We start from the raw sequence: 15932 nt of genomic DNA, 5'->3' as shown, positions 1-15932 counted from the left end.
TAGTGTATTGTCTCAGACTCTTCCACCATGGCTCAGCATCACTACATCAGCAGCCAACAAACATAGAACAGAGAACATGTTGTTCCTCACTGGTCAGAAGAGGAGGATGTCCAAAAAGGCTGCTTGTGTGTGAGGCTTCCTTCAGACCAAGCACAGCTCCACAGCCTCGTGTGGAGGACGGCTGTAGTAAGCTTTTACTGATGATTTTTCTCGAGAACTTTTCTATCTGGGCCTTTATCTGAACCAAGGACTGACTGGAAGAACCAAGCTTGGATCTCTTTTCACTGTGTTCAGCCTGTTTAAGGTAAAGATTTTAATATTAAGTCAATTAGTGAATGAAAGTGGGGTTTTTTTTAGCCTTTTGTAATGTGTTTTGGTCAAAAGATCTGCTTTTAAACTCCCACACCTTGTCTATTGCTGGTCTGTTAAACTATGACTGAGAACCGTATCCAATACATTGATTAGCTAAAGAGTCGTTACTTGCGCTTAACATTTATCTGCTGAATATAAAGAATTGGTGACCTCAGTATCTTGGTGTCCAATGCCAAGAAGAAGAACTTTATAAAACCTGAGTGAGCAATAATAACATAACATAAATGTAACTTGTGTTATTTTTAGTTATTGCACTGAGGTAAAATATATGCAGCTTAGGGGTGGGAACAAATATCGATTCACGTTGTATATGTTGTCATAACAGGGCCGGCCTTCCTGACAGGCAACACAGGTGGCCGCCTAGGCTGCTATCTGCTGGAGGGGTGCCAAATTGCACCCCCCCATTTTTTATTTTTTATTTTATATTAATTTAAAAAGTGAGTAAGTAATTTATAAAGCGCTTTTGGCAGATAAAATCACAAATTGCTGTACAGAGCTGTGGAGAAATTAATACAAGTGCAACAACATAATAGAATAATAAACCTTGGGTGCATATACATCATAGGAGCAACATCATAAAAGGATAATAAAACATTGAAATCTAGTTAACTAAAAGCTTTTCTGAGAAGTAAAGTCTTCAACAGAAAAGTATAATAAATGTGAAACACACCATTTACAATCATTTATTCAAGTTAAGTAATTTCACCTTGGGCACCAAAAAGGCCCTGTTTCATAGGTTTAAACTATAGTGTAGTGCACTTTTCATGTGCAGTTGAAATAATTGTCTGACCGATTGATTGACTTGTATGAAAAGTATATTTCAAATTTTTTCCTCGATGAGGAAAACAAAGAAAATTAAAATGACCATAATCGTTTCTGAACATTACAAACCTACTACACGAGTCACTGACTGACTTGTGATGTACATTGTTTACTTCTATTGTTTATTGAAGTGTATGATTTAACTTTTGTTTTGTCAATAAAGCAAAAGTGTTTGTTTGAATCAACACCCAAGTATCTTGATAATATCAAATCGGTATAAGAGTATACTGTCCTAGCCCATAGAAAGCCTAAGGGGCTTGTTCATGTCCTAATCTAGTCATGTGTTAGCATCTGACTCTCAAAGAACACATTCAGGGCAAATGCTCTTCCCTTAATGTTTTTCCTAAGGGTGGATGTTCAAAAGATACCTTTGTTCAGACTTAGATTTTAACAGTTTTATCAGCAAAGTAGTTGTCAAATGAGGGTGTTTGTTCTTCCGTGGGTACATGATTGCACTCCAGGGGAACATGACATTTCTTAAGAAAAAAAGAAACAGCACCTAAAATTTTTTCGGGGGTTTCAAAAACAAACTGACTTACAGTATCTTTTATGGCATTGACTGTATGACAATTACTGCAAGTTTCTGTGAAAGACTGTTGAATACGGTGACATCAGTACCACTGAAGCAAAGTTAGCTTTTACTGGGATATACCGTACATTCAATAGATGCAAACATGTCATTATGCAGTGTGTTTTTGGATGAGAGTTTCTATTATGTAACATGAAGCCGACACATCTTTAGCACTTCTTCTTCTTCTTCTTCTTCTTCTTCTTCTTCTTCTTCTTCTTCTTCTTGTGGTTGGCAACCAAGACAAGGAGAATTATTGCCTAACATCTTTAGCTCATCTCCAGACAAGAATATGCACAGCACATTGGCAGTCCCATTGATTTTTTCAGAAACTTCATGAACCAATGCTGATCTTTGTCTTTTTTTTTTTAACCCAAAATTGTTTGTGCATTGTATTATAGTTTATAATGAAATAATTAACTAAAAATATATTCATCGCCTTATTCTGAGGTTTGCGGAATCGTTTGTAATATTGACATAGCTGGATCTAATATTATTATGCAAATTAAATATTTGCAGATTATAATGAATTTGAAGGATTTGCACAGTCAACTAGCTTCAATTGGGCGGTAATGCCTTGCTCCCGCCGTAAAACTACACTGAAGAAGAATCTAGCTTCAAGCACTTCATAAATAAACCCCCAGTAATAGGCTTTACATGTAAAATAATGCAAATATCATATTAACAATATCTTTTTTTAATTGTTTTTAAAAATCTTAACTTGTCAAAATATTTTTGAAAGAATTGCCACTTTCACAAGTGCTACTTCTGCTTTCGCACAGGAAGTTGTGCCCCTAAGCAGAGCTACACCAATATTCCCAGGAATACGATAAATATTTGTATACCTGTTTTTGTCAACAGAGGAAACTATTCGTATATAACAAAAAATGATGAGTACTTTGCTTCTGAAACTGTCTTGCCATTCTATGTGTTCATGATGTGGTACAATACTAAGTATAGAAAAGGATAATATCAACCTTTCACACAGGACATGACTCGAATGCTCACTGTAAGACAAAGTATGACAGTAATTGCCATCTCTCAGTGACTAACAGTGCCACTTTCTACACCTCCATCCATTACTCTGTGTTTAAGACGATACCACATCAAAGCATGTGTGAAGTTCATCTGGATGTTTCATGTCGGCAGGGATCAAACATAGTCAGACGGAGGTTAGACGGGCTTAGCCATCACGTGAAGAGTTAATGAAATGTGCGCTTGCATGCAGTGGTCAACATGTTTTCTCCCAGTTTCCGTAACTTCGTCATCTGAGTTTGTCTCTGAGTGGCTGTTCTCTGTATCGTAATTGCATTAAGGTCATTCTAAGAAGCTGGTCTTATTCAACTAACAGTGTGTCCTGTTTGTTCTGTGTGCTCTCTCTTCAGTCTCACAGCAAGATATGCAAGCCCACCAGGCCACAGTGGAATAGGGTCGCCTCAAAAGAAAAACACAAGGTAAAAAAACAAACGCTTCACTTATCAGCTTAATTTCATTCAAGGATTTAAGTTTTTTGTTGTTATTTTTAAGGTTATCTGTCACTAGCTTCGAACACTTGTCCATTTTATTGTGTTCTAATGGTGCTCCGCTAAAAACATGAGAGGGTGATATATATAATGAGGGTTGGATGGAAAACACCTGATGGACGTTATATGCTCTGCTTGAAGGCACGGTAACAACTTGAGGTTGTTTTACTGTAGCAGATCAAACCAGTGTATGACATGACAACTGTCTGGTTCCTTGGAAATAGGAAAAATACTCAACAACATTTGAAGTAATTACCATTAAATGTATTAATGCAGCCAAGCCATTTGTGCTACTATATTTCATGATGGCACAATGTTCCCAGTGATGGTATTATTTAATTGTTTACCTGGTCTTAGCTGTATTTCACAGGTCTGATTCATAAAGACATGCACCCCTTTTTATTTTTTTCAGTTTTCTACTCTTGTATCTATATACCACAGCCCACCTTTCAAAGTTATTGCAGTCGATGCCTAAATTACTGATACATGCTATTGAACTAGTGACCTGCAGGCCAAATGCAGCCCAGCTTTAACCCACTGTTGGCTCACGGTGCATGGCTGAAGCTGAGGACATGAACAATAAAACTTGTATGACTGTTTAAAAATGCTGCCATTACCCCGATTCTAAACAAAACACTCTGTGTACAGATTCCCAGCATAGTGAGTAAAAGTGTCTTTTAAGCCTGCTATGAAAAAAATACTCAGCTTAACCTTAGTTTGGTTTATTGTTTGAATCCAACTTGAATCTGCTTGAACTGCACATTTTAAATATACATGGGAGGAGTCATTACCAGATGCACTTCTTAGCTTAACTGTATATGAGATATTAGTCATATTTAAATACAATTTTGATCCACCAGTTATCTGTTAAAGCAATTTGAACAAATGGCACTCAAAAAGGACAAGCACCAGATATTCTCTTTGCCAGATATTGGCAATTATCTGGATCAGTGATTCTGATCATGGCAACATGATTATTCACAGTTTAAAGACATCTATCATCAATAATAGTGATACAGTAGGTCCAAATGTGTGGGCACACCCGCATTTTTTGAAAAATCGCAAGGGAATGTGCAATCCAGATGTGATCCTGATGAAACTCGGTGAAGTAAGTAAAGGAACAAACCCGACAATTTAATTTTACTACAAACCGAGATGAGGATTTTTTTTTAATTTTGCCAATGATGAGAGATAGGGATTTTAAGATTTTTTTTAAAAAAAAAAAAATTCCGATTGCTTATCCAGATGCCATCCAAAATACAATATAATCTTCCATGGTATAAGGTCTATCTTTGGTTAAATGTTTGTCAAAATCTGTGAAGTACTTTTGACATAATCCTGCTAACAGAAGTGTGAAAATATTACCTACTTAACAGAATTTTGTGGTTATAAAGTTGCTAATATGCAGAAACCATTGATGGTAAAAGTTGGTTATTGGGGATAATAACGTGAAAAAACTGGTGTTAGTTAATGCTGAGATGGTATGTATTTGCAGATATTGAAAATATAATGTGTCTTATATTACACTAAAACAAGACAGTGTCTCAAATAAACTGTGCAAACATCTGCATTAACTAAAACCTTATTAAGAGAATGGCAGTAAGACAACTGGGTCAGAACATCGTCTAAACTGAGACGAACAAAGGCTCTGACTGCAGGTGTGTGTGTCCATACACACATTTGGAATATAGCGTGTTACACTTCTTTGCACATCCTCTGCTGAAACCATTATCAATAGTCAGCTACTAATGATGAGCCTTCCTTCCTCATAGATAAGATGCTGCACATTTGGCCATCTTCTTTCTTTGAACAGATTTACTGTCTAGAAATTGCGTCACATTTCCTCCTCCAGCTCCATTTGTCTGATGCATTTTTAAACAAGTATTTTGGAAGATGAAAGAGTGTCATGATAAAAGGGGTGCCCTCTGATTTCCATCTAAAGCAACTCTATTCCTCTTATTTCCCAAGACAGTGCAGATACAGTGTTTGTCTCCTTGGGTTTTACCTCGTCTTTATTCTGTGATTTATTCTTTATTTGTTTTTCTTTTTATTCTTTTCTGTCTTCATGAAAAATTCCTGTGGTTCTTTTGGTCATTTTTTGCGATAATTTAATGCAGGGAAACATATTGCAGCTTTTTTCCCTTTTTAAAAATAATATCAGTCCCATACTACATTCCCCTTTAGATGCTCCTTTAACTCATCACCCACGTGTATGTGGACATTTTCTGAGTTGCAGATCAATGAGTTTACTTGTGAGTGGCTCAGGGAAGGATATCTCTGTGCGGTTTCAGTCTGTTAAAAAATTTAACATCTAATCACAGGGTGCTGATGATTCAAAGCAAACCTGCTGCATCAGCACTTTGGCTGACACATTGAGCCGCTTTGCTCAGATTTTGTATTTGCTGAGCTTTGTTTTATTCTGGGATGCATGCAAGTAAACATCGTTTTTCGCAATCATCAGATACTCTAGCTTCAGGAGGACGATGAGTTTCTGTTGCATCAGAAAATACATCACATGCTTTTTTTTTTTGCTTTAATCCAGTAAAGCATACCCTGTGTGAGCATTAGGAAGGGCATCTTATACAACATTGGTTGTGGCATTAATGTTGGATTTTGGAGTTGCTTTTTTCCAATGTGCTCAAACCTCACAGTCACAAACTGATGTTGTTCCATTGTTTTCTGAAGTAACTGAAATATTTAGTTCTAAGATGTTTCTGTGATGTTTGTCGCATAATGCTTCATTTGATATCTCAAATAGAAGCTCAAGATCAGTAAACCTGGCCTGAGTTGCTGTATCACTTCACACTTTGTTGTTTCAGCTACTATCTAAGCAACGCTGTCAACAAAATGTATCGATAGGAAGCTTATTATTATTATTATTATTATTATTATTATGGTTTTTCAATAACTGATTTTTCTGTTGTTCTTCTAAATCCAAACAACCAGTTAATCTGTTTTACCCCAACACACACACATATGTGGGACTTTGAAAGGTTGTGGTTGTCATAAACACTCTTCTAATCTTTCAACCAACAACCAAATGTGTTTTTTTAACTGTTCACAAACACGTAGGGAAAAAAAAAGCCTCTGGCAAAAGTCTAAAAAGATGAAGCGTAAAGTTATTGTGCAGTAACAACAGGTTTCCGATGAGATTATTTTTTAAATCAAATCTGTCACTTTCACCCTACTGAGAGAAAAAAGCTTCTGTGAGTGTGTCCGAGAACGCCGAGGACACTGAACATGAAAACCTGATTCATTCATTTTATTGATTTATTTTAATTGCTGCATTGTGTTGTATTTTTTGCTTCATATTTTTGGCTTTTCCAGGCCCTGAGTTAAAGTTTCATTCTTTCATGTTGTTTGTTGGAATGATAAATGATAAATGTGATTGATGGATGAGTTGACAATGAGTTTTTGGAAGATGGCAGACATTAAAAGCCTCGTAACGGATAGACTTGGTGCAGGAGAGAAACAATCTTGGAGTGTCATCTCTGTGAGCGTGGGTCTAAGGCAGAGATAGGCAACTTCTATCACAGCGGGGGCCGCAATAACGTGATTGTCCAATCTGAGGGCCACGTGATCAACATTCATGTTATCGTTTAGAATAAAGACCAATCTGGCCATTAATACAGGAAACGACAAAGTGTTTTGTCTTTATATTCCTTTGTAGTCATTTTTATATTTAAGTGGTTCTTTAGTGTGTCTTTGTTTTCATTTTGTGTTTACTTTTGTTGACATTATGTGCATTTTGCTGTTGTTTTCTGTGTTTGCGGAGTTTTGTGTGTCATGTTGGGCTCCGTGTGATTTCAAACCTCATGAATTACAATTTTTACAGTATATTGGGAGCCGCACAAAAATTAGACCGAGGGCCCCATGTGTCTGTTCTAAGGGGTTGTGTTTGTGGAAACTGTGATCAAATGGAAAGAGAGAGATGATAAATATGTTGGGCACAAGGACAGAGCCTTGGGGAACACCATTGTCCAAATCCATTATTTATAAACAATATTTTAAATGCATATAATAAAAATATAAAACAAACAGGTTCAGGTGTGCGTTCCTATCTTTTGATGTGTATGTTTAGGTAAACAATTCCTCTCATCTCACCTTAGCTAAGGTTAATATGTATAAAATAATCTTATTGACTTTCAACCCTTTTGTTGTGCTTGTGTTTCTTTCAGGCTCCCAGGGCCCTCCAGAGTACCTGCTGCAGGCAGTGGGTCCTCCAGGGGTTCCTCTAACCTCAACCGCCGGAGCCAGAGCTTCAACAGCATCGACAAGAACAAACCTCTACAGTATGCCAGTGGCAACGACAGAGGTTTCTATTTTTCTATTGTTTCTACATTTACAGTACATTTACAAACACACACGCCTTCTGTTAGTTCTCCTTTGATTTGCACTCACATTGTGGGCCACTGGATGGCACCACTGACACAAATGAAAAGCTGCAGACCTTAACTCTACATCCCCAAAATGCTCCAATCCAACCAACAGCTTTTGCCAAGTGAGTTATACGGAATACAATTTGATGAAGAAATCTGCTCATAGTATAATTAAGGATGGCCGACGGCAACTTGTATTGAGTTTATCAAAGCTAATGAGAGTAATTGTTTTTATAAGCACTGAGTTTCCTTATGGCAGAGGCATCGTGTGCTGTTTTACTACACAGGGAAACAACTATCTTCTGTTGAAGGAATAAGCAGATTAATTTATAAAAGATTATCCCATGTTTAATAAAAGAGTTTTTTTTCCAAACTGGAATATAAATGATTTGCTTTTATCTTTGACTGGCACTGCTATGATTCAAGTTATGTCACTGATTGATTTTGGATAACTTTTTGAATTGCATTAGGGCAGGGGTCTGCAACCTGTGGCTCTGGAGCCTCATGTGGCTCTTTGACTCTTTTGCAATGGCTCCCTATAGCTTTAAAAAAACCTATTGAAATAAAGAGTTGTTATTTTCCTACAGAGGCTATTAATGATTAATGACAAATAAAATCAAGATATAACAATTTGTTAACCTAAAAATAAATCACGTTGTGCAATGACTCAGCACCTTCCCACTTCACCTCCTGCAACATCTACAGACCATCAACTTTCCTGCACCTGTGGCTAACCTTGAGTTTTAAATCCCTGGTAAAATAACTAAACCAACAAAAACACTATTCTGGAAGAAAATAGAGATTTTAATTGTGTGGGAACAGATTAATTTAACCACCAATGTGCAGGTTAAATATGCATGTTTTATGTGTGGCAAGAAATGAGAAATTAGCATGTGTTGATCACATGATCATGTGTTGTCAAACTTCAAGTTTCTTTTTGTAGCCTTTCAAATACATGAACTAAAAATAATCTTCTTTATATAACATTGTGTTCATGTAAACTGAGATGTGTAAGAATTTGAAGATGCAAGATACTGTTTAGTTGTTATTTCTTGATGTTAATTTATTTTATTTTATTTTAATCTGTTTTTAAGTTGCCATTTACATGATTAATATAAATCAAATCATGAAATCTAACATTATTCTATGTCATTTTAACTGTATAGAATTTCATTCACTGTATTGTCTTCATTGAGAAGGTTTTTTTTCCGGCTCCAGGAGGACTTTAATCCAGGTGAGATGAGGCAAAATGGCTCCTTTGAGAGTAAAGGTTGCAGACCACTGCATTAGGGAGTCAGTGAAAATAAGGAATAGCAGGTTTCAGTCCCTGCAGCTGAAAGAGGAGTAGTAGATGATGGTGGTGAAGCATCAGACATCCAGACATCCTCCTTTTTAAAACCACACCCCTTGTAGTGTGCGCGGTTATAATGGATGTTATCGTATTTATTTAATATGTAATAGTTTGTCGTTAGTTCATATTGTGTGGCTGAGTTTGCAGTTTAGAGAGACAGTAGCCTTTAGAGCGTCACTGCAGAAGAAATGAGGATGTATTTTGTTTTTTTTTTAAAAAAAAGAAGAAAAATCAATTATTGGGGAAAATGTCAGCTCTGCAGTCCAAACCGTGCACACAAACAGAGAGTACAGACAGCAGAGGACTTCTTTCTTTACATCTTAGATTCTAGGCATTTGTATTATTGCTGAATATTTCTGACTAATGTTGAATTAAGTTCCTCCTTAAAGATCATGCAATGAAAAAAGTTCATTAATTAATTTTATTAATAACCAACAGGAAATGATGACCCTAAATCCCAAAAATGATTAGTCCTTTTATTATATGGATGAGTATCTACTATCTAAGCTCTGACCAAGACAAACACAGGCTTCGTTTGTGCACTTAATATTTATTTTCAGTGATATAATTATCCTAGAGGATCAAAGACTTACCTAAATGCAGATTGTAAGAGACAAATATTCTGTAGTGAGCATCATAAGCATTGTTAGAAACATGTTTACACATACAGCAGGTCTCTCAGATCTATGGACACAGGTCAGATAGTAGAGCCCAGAGCTCACAGTAAACATGGTGATGCTGCTTTTAGTTGTTATGCTGCAGAGCTGAATCAATCAATCAATATTTTATTTGTATAGCGCCAAATCATAACCAATGGTATCTCAAGACACTTTACAGTAGAGCAGTCTTAAGGACAGACTCTTCATTTGATGGATACACACGTATGCATATATACGTATATACACATACATATGTATCCCACACCCAACATGAATTCATTATGGCGGCAAGGAAAACCTTCTGTTAAGCAGCAGGAACCTTGTGTGGATCCCATTCCTATGATGAACAGCCATCCACGTTATGCTGTGTTGGGTGTGTGGGTCTGAAGTCAGCATCCAATGTGAACATTTTTAAATCAAAGTTAAAGGCATTATTTCTCTACTGGTATGATTGAGAGAGAAATTTTTAATCATATTATTGTTGATTTTAATGTTTATATTGATGTTTTCTCTTGACCTATTTGATCATGTAAAGCACATTGAATTGCTTTGCCACACATAAGCCCAGGCATGTGTTCTCCCTGGGTCCAGTGCACTGTTCTCTACGCCTGGTCGTGTTGGCACAGGCCCGAGCATCACACTGATGAAGCGGCATTTCTTATCTCAGGCAAAAAACCAAAACAAAAAAAAGGAAAGAGCAAGGCTGTTGCCACGGTAACAGCAAGTCACTGAAAGTGTGGTTGCTTTGTGCAAGTGCCTTTTGGGCGTAGACAGGGAAGATGTGGATTTTATTATGACAGGGGTTGATTGTTAACTTGATGCCCAGACCCCCTTAACTAGGAACAAGCCCTTAACCTTTGTGACTCACATGCTCATGTTTATTCTCTTTAAACATGAGCCGTAATGTTGAGGACACACACACACACACACACACACACACACACACACACACACACACACACACACACACATACACACACACATGCAAACACTCAAACACAGTTCTGTCTCTATCAGTGCAGGTGTCAGCATCATGTGGGAGCTCAGAGTCACAGTTATCTAATCCACCTTTACCTTCAATGCTCTCATTTATCCTCCTGATGTTTGACTCCTTCATATTTTCACCTTTCTCAGCATCCTCACCTGAAAGCTCATAATTGAAAAACAGGCAGGCTGTCAGCTAGCTGACCTTCTAAACAAACCCCAAAAGGGCAGATGTCCAAGGAGCCAACAGGAGAATCTGCTGTCACACATGCTTCCTCTCACATTCATACTCACTACATGCAGGTTGGAAACAGTGCAAGCCTTGAAAATAAAACTTCATCATATAGTGCCACATACAACAAGTTACCATAAAGAGTTAGATTTTAATGGAAAAAAAAAAAAAACCTAAACATTTTTGCAAGAGCAAGCATCAGCAACTAAGAAGAAACCTCCAGCAGAATTAGACTTAGAGGAGACAGCTAGGGGTTAGTGGACAGGAAACACACACTGGTTGAACTGGGAATCACAGATCAGGAACCATAAGCTCCAAAGAAGGAAAAGGTTAGCGAGAGGCAGAGAGGAGAGAGAACAAAAACATAGAGTACTGGCCTCAAAAAGGAAAAAGCTAGACAAAATAATAATACGTGGACTTTTTCACCTAAAGAGTTGACCCATATGAGTTATTTTAAATGACTCCTCAGGCCAAATTACAGCACTTGACACTATCAATGCTCCGAGCGGGGCTTCCCTCTTGAAATACTGACCATGTAAGTTTGGAGGAGACGGACCGTCTTTCACCAGGTCATGTGACCTGGTGAATGCCTGGAGAACGTATCACTTTATGGCAGTCACGTGACCACAGGCTTGGATATATATAGTTCCCACGTGATGTCACGACATACAAGCTTTTCCCAACCGGACGCCATTGCTGTGGGCAGCTGAAACAAGTTTAGCCTCTGTTTACAGCCAAAAGAGCACAATATGGTAGTGTTGGGTTAATAGTATGCTAATCACCGCAATAGTTCAGTTAAACTTGGATTCTTCGGTAAGTCAGATCCGTAACTTCGGGATAAAGATTGGCTCTAAGGGCTGGGTTGGTCAAGCTGGGGGGCAATGCGGGGCTGGGCTCACGCCGCGGCTACGGTCTATGGGCTGGAGGAGTAGCTGCCACCGCCCACTCTTCTCCCCGCCGCCGGAGACCCAGCCCCAAAACTGAAAATATAAAACAACACATTATTGAATGAGACAGAGACAGAAGCAGCTCTTTATTTTTGATTGTTTAAGTAAGCAATAGTAGAAAATAATTACTAACATACTGTATAGAGATGTTACTTATCTGCGTGACAACAACTTTTGGTTTAAGATTACATGAGTTCTCTGGGCCCTCCCCTCGGGGGGTTAGGCGCGGGGGTGGGGTGGGGGGGTGGGGGGGTCGATGGGGTGGGGGGTCTGGGGGTTGGGGGTGGGATCGGTGGCGTGGTGCGCTGGGTCCTTGGCTCCTTGGGGCTTTCTCGGGTGTGTATGGGGGGGCGATGGCTGCCTCTCGGCTTGGGATCTTGGGGGCGTTCGGGGGACTGCTTGGCCGTGGGGTGGTCGCCGGGGGCCCTTAGGCTGCCTGCTCTTGCTGCTGGCCTGACTGCTTCTTCGGGCCCGGGGGCGGCTCTTGGGTTTTGCAGTGGCGGTACTTGGAAATACATTTGTCATGGATGCACTGGCCTTGGGCTGTGGGATAACACTCATACTGGGCTCAACCTTAGACACGTTGTTCCCAAATACCTGTTTTATGGAATTTCCACTCACCTCTTCCTCTGTTCACAGCCACCACCATTATTCCTAAACCACACACTGGTCACCAAACTGGCTTGACAACACAACAATAAACACAATATACACAACCACAATTTCACATCGCATCACTTAAAACTATTCCTCACCCATTCCATATCCTATCTTGTATCCCTCTTCCCTGCTAACTTCCCCACCCCCCTCCAACCCCTCACCTTGGTGTAACACTGCCCTCTCTTTTTTACATCCTCCCTTTAATAAAGTATTTCTTACCCTTCCCTAGGGAGGGCTGGTGACGGTCACAATTATGCAATGAAATAAATAAATTTATTTAATTGCAATAATAAAATATGCATTGCTGTCAAAAGATTGCACTTCTTGTAGTGTTAACCTTCGAAAGCATGTGCAGACAAGGTAAAAAAAAAAAAAAAAAAAAAAAAAAAAAAAAAAAAAAAAAAAGATTACATTTGTGCAGAGAAAAACTGTTTTGTTTGTGAAAAGCATTAAATATTGAAACAAATAAATACATTTTGGGGATCACTATATTCATCAAAGCAGATTATATTAATTCTAACAAAAACATACACTGACTGTAAATGAGCTGAATGATACCCTACACTAAAATATTTGAAAACAGTCATATTTTTTAACATACAATGCAACTGTTAACTCTCTTTTCTCTCAGACTCGTGTTATGGGTTTGTTGGTTTTTTTCAGTATTCACCCTGGAATTGCCGCGTCTTAAGCAATTTCTTTGTTCTTGGTGGTAAAAAAAAAAATGGCCACTCTCATCTCTGCGAGTGAAAAACCCCTTAGTTTTTCACTCGCCTGAAGGAGTTCAATGATGCTGTGGTGACTCACATCCAGCTGAACCCAGCGCTTTGTGCTCAATGACAAACAACCACTTTCCCCTGACAGCCGATCAAACACAGTTTAATAGTCCAGAATTTAACGTTGTCACTTTTTATGTCAGTATTGTCATAAAAAGAAGAAAAAGAAAGAAAAATGCCTACCTTTGTGGGGGGATTTTTTTCTTTCTGTCAATAAGCAAAGTCTAGTATAGAAACAAGCTCTAATACTATGAGTCCTTCATTTAATGTCAAAATATTCTTTTTATTTGTTTATCTGATTCAGGTCCAGCAAATATTTCAATATTAAGACACAAACTACAAAAACTTTGGAATGAAATCATTATTGTTTTGGTTGCAGGTTCCTTTAAAATTGAATCCTTTCCAGTTATTTTGGTATGATTTTTGTTATTGTTGTCATGGCTACAGTTATTCATTAGAAAGGCTCATTACGCTTTTATCTGCATGAGGATTCCTTTGTCAGGTTGATGTGTTTTAGAAAAAGAAGATCTTTAAAACTTCCAGGTTTTCAGCCCTCTAGGACTGAGTTTGGGTCTGAAGCCTATTTTATTCTTACTTTACATACAGTTGAAACCTTCCAAAAAGCTCCTTGTCGCTATTGATTATTCAATGATTAAATATATTACCAATAAAATAAAACTAAAAATTACAAAAACAATAATCCCAGTTTCCTTTATTATTTACATACAGGAAGATTTTCACATTTTGAACAAATGTTTAGCATGCAAAGTAATTTGTTACATTTCTACACCCAACCATTACTGAGTAAATGATTATCTTTTGTTTTAAAAAGATCAACAGACATTGTGAAACTACAAAAAATGAAATTATCAAACAACAATCAAATGCATCACATCATAGCCGTTCAATCAGATTATACAGCATTGACTGCGGGTTATTTTCTCATAAACTAGAATTAGAGCCTGATGAATTATTTTTCATTTTGAATTGAATTCATTGTTATTTCGCGGTATTTTATCAAAATAAATTCAGTTCAAAATGTGTTTATACATGACATGTTTACTGTATACAAATAAACCGTGGCAAGATTTATTACCAAATGAAAATGTAGGGGGTGAAAATAACTAGTAACATTTACTTTGAGTGCTATTTAATTGAGTTACTTATTTGTACTTGAGTATTTGATGTATGACTTACTAGTACTTCTACTTGAGTTGGATTTATCAATACACTTTACACATCTGGACGTACCATGATTCATGGCTCAAGATTTTTTAAATTGAAATGTAATCATCACTCTGCTTTTCTCTGTTATCTGTTTGTTCAGAGGCAGTGAGGGCCATCCCAGTATCCAGTGGGATGAATGGGAGCAGTATCGGTGGGATTGTCCCCTCCACCCTCAATGGGCAGCAGCTGGCCTCTGCCATCCCTTCACCCACAGCAGGCAAGTCCTGGCGCAGCAAGTCCATGAACCTCAAGCACAGTGCAACTTCATCAATGCTGGCTAGTCCTACACACTCCCCCTCCACCACCCCATCTCCCCAGGCCCAGGAAGGCCTTCAGTTACACGGAGGTGACGGGTCAAAACTAGGGTCGGGGGTCGCATCTTCTCAGAGGTCAATGCTGGAGAAGTTCCGCCTTATTAACCCCAGATCAGCGACGAGAGCATCCCCGTCTGTAGCTGAGATGGCTCTGGAGGAGGAAGATGATGTGTCGGAGTATGGTGAAGATGGACTGACGCCCACTGGGTCAGTTTGCAGCAGCAACAGTAGCAGCAATACAGCCAAACAAGTACCTACTAAGACTCCAGCTTCCTCCCACACGACACCCAGCAAAACCTCCCCATCATCTTCATCGTCATATTCAAAGGCCTCCTCCAGCAGCCGGTCCACCGCATCCAGCAAAGACAAGGAAGAGAAAAGCAAGTCTGCAAAATCAAGTAAGGATAACACTCCCCCAAAAGAAGATCGGGAAACATTCACGGACTCCTCGAAGAAGAACTCCAAAATTGCTAGCCTCATCCCCAAGGGAGGAAAGTCATCAACCGGAAAGAAAGAAAGCAGCAGCTCCACTGGTATCCCAAAGCCAGGACTTAAAGGTACAGTAAACTCTAAGCCAGTTCTTTAAGTTTCTGTACATTCATCTCAAAATGAAGGCTTAAAATGCCTTAAACCCAACGTCAGAGCTTAAAGATTTATTTACCATTGAGACAGGTCCCAATGTTGCAATAACTCAGAAGATGTCTAGGTAAACAGATTTCACTCTGTGGAGAAGGTTATTCGCAAGTTCGTAGGTCAGAACGTGACATTTTACAGCCCATGAGCCACATATAACCCTTTAACTGTAGATAACCAGGTAAAGTTAGGTCAATAAAGAATGTGGATTAATAACAAGTTTGTATAAAATCACAAATGGACATGTGTTAGCTGACAGAGCTTACTTAACAACAGAAATGCTAACAACGAAAAAAAAAAGCAATAATTGTCATTCAGTGCCAGCCATTTTCAAAATTTCAACCCCCTCAGTGCCAGCCGTTTTAGAGCATTTTGACAGTTTTTTAAAGATCCACAGGATATTGTACTATGACAATCTGGAATCTGAAACCAGATTGTGAAAGATTAGACTCTCTAATTTCTAGCTTGTTTCGTTCTTCCATAAT

General features: G+C 38.3%; 1 protein-coding gene across 11 annotated transcripts in view; it reads left to right on the top strand.

Annotated features, from left to right (window-relative positions):
* nav3 (neuron navigator 3) overlaps window positions 1–15932 on the top strand; it is a 332783-nt gene that overhangs the window by 214479 nt on the left and 102372 nt on the right. For 10 of the 11 annotated variants that reach the window (XM_028448750.1, XM_028448749.1, XM_028448748.1 and 7 more), the window contains exons 6-8: window positions 3148–3216; window positions 7464–7600; window positions 14601–15371. In XM_028448750.1, the coding sequence (XP_028304551.1) occupies window positions 3148–3216; window positions 7464–7600; window positions 14601–15371 (977 nt within the window). Of the gene's footprint in view, window positions 1–139; window positions 305–3147; window positions 3217–7463; window positions 7601–14600; window positions 15372–15932 lie in introns of those variants that run through there. The other variant, XM_028448753.1, reaches the window with a different exon arrangement.

This window comes from Gouania willdenowi, chromosome 6, assembly GCF_900634775.1.
Source record: "Gouania willdenowi chromosome 6, fGouWil2.1, whole genome shotgun sequence".
NCBI lineage: Eukaryota > Metazoa > Chordata > Actinopteri > Blenniiformes > Gobiesocidae > Gouania > Gouania willdenowi.
This window is presented reverse-complemented; position numbering and strand designations above follow the sequence as displayed.